Here is a 5,412-nt window from a genome sequence, read left to right as displayed (position 1 = left end):
ATGATATGTTGTGTGTTGAGAAGATTTTGAAAAGTGTTGATGTCTCGAAGCTACAAGTATCAAACAAAGAAAACTTCTTGCTTGGATTCACACAGTTGAAGGTATTCATTGATGGTTATTATGGTTTATTGGCTCTGACAGATGTTGAATTAGCTCAAGCATTAGGAAAACAGAACTCTGTTTCATAATCAATGTTGAAAAGTCAGGCAAGTTTGAAAGATTTTGAAGATGACGAGATCTGTATGAAGCCATGTGGAATAGTTTTTACTGGAAAAAAATATGAAAGGAAACAACACTAAATTCTTGTTCCAAGTATGTGATGTTGGGAGATCACAACTTCACATTATACAAATCTCATGGTTCGAATGAACAATTGTGCTAAGAACAATGATAATGAAAAGGCTAAAATTCAAAAAGTGATCAATTGGTATGCTGAGATACGAAGGGTCATTCACCAACCTTCTTTGATGCTGACGGCTTAGATTCGTCATTTATCACAAGGGGGGGGGGGGGGGGGGGATGTTGGGGTCGAATGTTTTTGTGAGATGTCGAATGTGTCTAGGTCGTTCCGAGTGTCGAATGTCTGTTTGTAAAATTATTATAAGGACATTTGAGTTTCGAGGCTATAGTCTTGAGTCCCTTATATTTTTTTTTATTTGCTTTCTTTATCACTATATATATATATATATATATATATATATACATATATACATATATATATATATATATATATATATATATATATATATATATATATATATATATATATATATAGGATTGATACATGTCTTAGGAGTTAAGTTTTGGCACACTGATTGTACTCCTTTTGTAGCCTCATGTATTATCTGAAAGCAATATATTGAGCTAACTAGATTATATTTAGATTCGGTGTTATAAATCTTTTCTTAACTCTGATTTCATATTCATACTTGATTCAATCTACTCTTCAGATTCATATATTAAAAGCACCAATCAGAGAAAATGAAACTTGTTATTATGAACACAATTTCAGGACAAAACGGACCTACATCGCTTTATTGTGTCAATCAACCACGTCGTCACATTTCAAATGATCTCGTCTTCCATGAACAGACAAAGCATGTCGAAATGTATTGTTACTTTGTCATGAAGCGAGTGGAATCACAAGAAATTGAGCCTTTACATGTCAACACTAAACTACAGATAGCTGATCTTCTCACAAACGCACCAGAATCAAAACAACTCAAGTTCTTACTTGTCAATCTGGGCATGCAAAACCTACACGCTCCAGGGGGTGTTATTGAAATGTACGATACAATCGCCTTTTCTATCTTCCAATCACATTTACTACATGACTAGTCTTTAGATCCTAGAATATTGTGTTTCCTTTCTTGTTTTTACGTTTTTCCTATTTAGGTTTTCTTTGTAATGTTTTACTAATGAAAATAGAAAAACATAGAAATCAATTACTCTAAGAATCTTTAACGCAAACCCATTTACCTTCATATTGTGTCACGAATCATTTCGAGACTTGCAACCCCTAGGAAAAATTGTTCTCCATGTCGAACAAAATTTTGTTCTGCACCTCTCAACATTTTACAAAAAACTCTTGTAAAACAACTTTCAAAGTAAGGGTATGTTTGACAATCAACTTTTAGTAGTTTTTTTTATCTTTTAGTTTTAAAATTTTTTTTTAAGATAAATATTTATTCCGGATTATGAGGTTAAACCTTTATTTTAAACTTAAACCTTTATTTTAAATAAAAAGGAAAATTACTCATAAGGGTAGTTATGCTTTAAAATCATTAAAAAAAAAACACATAAGTTTGCTATGTTTAAAAAACATCATCTAAATAAAGTCTTTATACAAAAAACACCGACAAACTAAAGATTTTATTCAAATATCATCTAGGGTTAACCGATTCTTGCAGGTTCACAATGGATGTTACCTGGAGCTACTAATAATTTGTTACATTAGATAAACAATATACAAATAAAATATAAACCTCTTTATTTTCCATCAAACCAAGAACAACCAGGTTTATCTTCACAGCCAACAACCCAACACCCACCATGCGACTACCTTTTCACTCCGTTGCCACCTTCCCTTAAGGTTCCAACCACTAGAGACACTCAACCGTCAGAATCATCACCATCTCCACCTCAAACTACATAGTAAAACCATCACTGACCACACATCCCCATAACTATCTTCCACCACCCTTTACAATTTACACCACTATTTACTAGCATATACCACGAAATAAGAACTTCCACCTCAAACATCGGACCTCAAAAATACCGCAAACCATACCCATCACTTTAGACAAGAACAACAACCATCATCCCCTTTATACCTTATGTTCATCTCAACCGACTACCCATATCACCAAAACCACCGTGAAACACTAACCACCAGAACCGATACCACCTGCTCCAGTCGAGAAAACCACCACATGTTTTCGTTGAACACACCACCGAAGCCACCCTTCAAACACCGTGAATCAATATCAGAACACCCACTACCGAACACCACCTCAATAGAAAACTCAAACCACCCTTATTCTAGCCACCCGCTTCATTGGAACACCACCAAAACTTCACCTAAATCCACCACGACCTCAATAAAAACCACCCATCTCTTTCCTATCACATAACTGAGAACCATCCTTATACCGCCACCATCGCCTGCTAAACCATCTTGGCATAGTCACCTCTTCCGAACACTACTACGAGTCGACTACCTATACATCAAAACAACAACATACCAATACCACCATCGAAGCCAGTCAACCCACCTTCCATCACCTTCTCCACATTTAAAAAAAAAAAAAGCAATCGAGCGTAAGCCACCACTGTGCACCACGATGTCATTGTTTTTTCCTCTTAATTAATTGTGTCTTGGAAGGGAACTAAATGAAGTAGGATTAGAGCTTCAATGATTCAACTGTGTGTGGCTACGCATAACAAAGGAATACATAGGGTTTTTTTTTCTTAGGGCAATTTTTGGGTTTTTTCTTGATCGAATGGAAACAAATAAACAAAAGCAACCGGTAATATATTTGTCTCACCTATAAAAGTCAGTTACCAATAGGTGTCATTTGAACAAAATGTGTGGTTTATTGGTGTTTTTTGTACAAAAAAACTTATTCGGATAGATTTGAACATTTTTAGATGGTATTTTCTAAATAATTTTGAAACATAATTACATTAATAAGTGATTTTTCCTAACTAAAAAAATAAAAATCTTTAATTCAAAAACTATTTCTAGTAGTTTTTATTTTTAACCTTTATGTTAATGAACGTTCAAACTTTTCAAAAAGTTATAACTATTTTGGTTGAACATTTGTTAAAATAAAAGTATTAATTGACAACTGATTTTCCAAATATATCCCAAAACTTCGTTTTCACGATATAAAGGTCTCTCATTAATTAACATATTAACAATTTTGTAGAAAGAAAAACAATTTCATTGTATGCAGTTCTCATTTACTTTTTCAACATTTCTTTTGCAAATTTGTCAATGAATAGTGACATTTCTAGCGGTCCATTTCACAATTCAAACTCATTTCATAGTCCATTTGGCAGGGTTTTTGACTTAACATCATCGTTTATAGCATTTCATGCCCAGTAAGCCAATATATATTTCGTATGGTCCCCAAAAAATGTGGTTATATGTCTAGGATTTGTTTAATTTTTGCTATTACTTGCCAAAGGTTATATAAATTTAGCTATTTTTGTCAAAATTTTCGAAATATAAACTCAATATTTACTAAAACATAACTAATAAAGAAAAATTGTTGCTGCGACTACACATGAATGTTCTCTCGTTTATACAAAATATTATGCTTTTTGTCGTGAACTTTACTATATATTTACAGGCGAATCAGAAAATTTAACTATATTATGTACGGATTCTGATTTAGGTCATTCTGAAACAACAAAAATAACCATAATCAAATAACTATCGGTCAATTCGGATTAGTTTATGAATTCATGTGACAAATTTCTCATTTTTCATTCACAATTCCAAGAAATTCTTGACACCAAATACAATAAAATCAAATACCCACCTTATTTTTTCACAAGTACTTTGTAAAACAAAAGAAAAATCATAAAGATTCAGATATTAAAAGCACCAATCAGAGAAAGTGAAACCTGTTATTATGAACACAATCTCAGACATACGTTCTTGCAACTGCATGACTTCTACTCCTGGGAAACATCTCAGGTTTTAATCTCAAATCATCCGTAAAATCAGATGGCGTCTCTTCATCAATTCTTCCGAAAGCCACGCTTTGACTACGAGGCACATGTGGCGGAGTCGCCATCTGTTGGCGGAGGAGAAAGTCGCCGTCTAATCTGTTACCTAAACTTTTGGTGGAAGCAATCCTCATGAGCTCTGCGAAATCTTCGTTTCTTGATGATGCGGTGCTGTAACTTTTGGGTAGACCGGAGGTGCTCTGGGAACTAAGACCGCCGCCCATGCCAGCGGCGCATGAGTACATGCCGGAGATGTACAGGTCTCGGATCTTGCATATAAATTTTCCGGGAGCCTTTAAGACTTTGGTGGTGATTGTAGGTTTTTGGCTCTTTTTTTTATCCATTTTTTTGAAGAATGATAGAGTGGTGTGGTGGTCTTTTAACTTTTAATTATTGCGTGGTTGTGTGTGTTTGGTGGAAGAGATGCGTTTTATATAGATGGCATTTCCGAAACAATTTTATATTCAACTTTCTGAAGAAAAAGAAAGAATTGTTTTTGTATAATGATTATCAATATACTATATATCATATAATATTTTAATGCATGTGGATTATGCTTGGGAAAAGGTCTAAGCATTTTTTTTTCTAGTTAATTATGTGTTGGTAACGTGACCAAAATCATATTATATATAATATTTATTTTTCAGGTTGAATATACTATACGAATAAGAATATATTACAACTCTAAGATTAAGTTTTATAAAAATAAATTGTATGATATTCGTTTTTTGTAGCATGATATACAACCAAAGAAGTAGAAATAGATAATAGGTTATTGTATTAATATATTAAGCCATGTTTTTAACTTTGACATATTGTTATTGTATCTCGATTAAGTCAACAATATATATATATATATATATATATATATATATATATATATATATATATATACATATATATATATATATATATATATATATATATATATATGGGTTCAATTGAAAAATAAAAAATGTTAAGAATAGAGGAATCATTCTCAGCCACTTATTTAATATAAGCATAAAAAGACATGGTGACAAACTTGTAATTATGATTATAACATTCAATCTCAAATACGTAATTATATATAAATAGTTAACAGTTCAAACCCATTTCTAATCGATCATTCATAATCCAAATTTCTCCTCCAATCTTCAACAATCATCCATATTTCTTCAATTAAACCAT

The 5,412-nt window shown here is 32.4% G+C and overlaps 1 protein-coding gene across 1 annotated transcript; it reads right to left on the bottom strand.

Moving 5' to 3' along the window:
* Nucleotides 1-4,157: 4,157 nt before the first annotated feature.
* On the bottom strand, nucleotides 4,158-4,586 carry LOC145040802 (uncharacterized). The gene has a single exon (XM_078988697.1). The coding sequence runs from the start codon at nucleotides 4,584-4,586 to the stop codon at nucleotides 4,158-4,160; it is 429 nt and encodes a 142-aa protein (XP_078844823.1).
* Between the last annotated feature and the right edge of the window lie 826 nt (nucleotides 4,587-5,412).

The sequence above is a fragment of the Lactuca saligna genome, chromosome 4, assembly GCF_052625555.1.
Source record: "Lactuca saligna cultivar CGN05327 chromosome 4, ASM5262555v1, whole genome shotgun sequence".
Lineage (NCBI taxonomy): Eukaryota > Viridiplantae > Streptophyta > Magnoliopsida > Asterales > Asteraceae > Lactuca > Lactuca saligna.
Note: the sequence above shows the minus strand (reverse complement) of the source record. Positions and strands in the feature narration are given on the sequence as shown.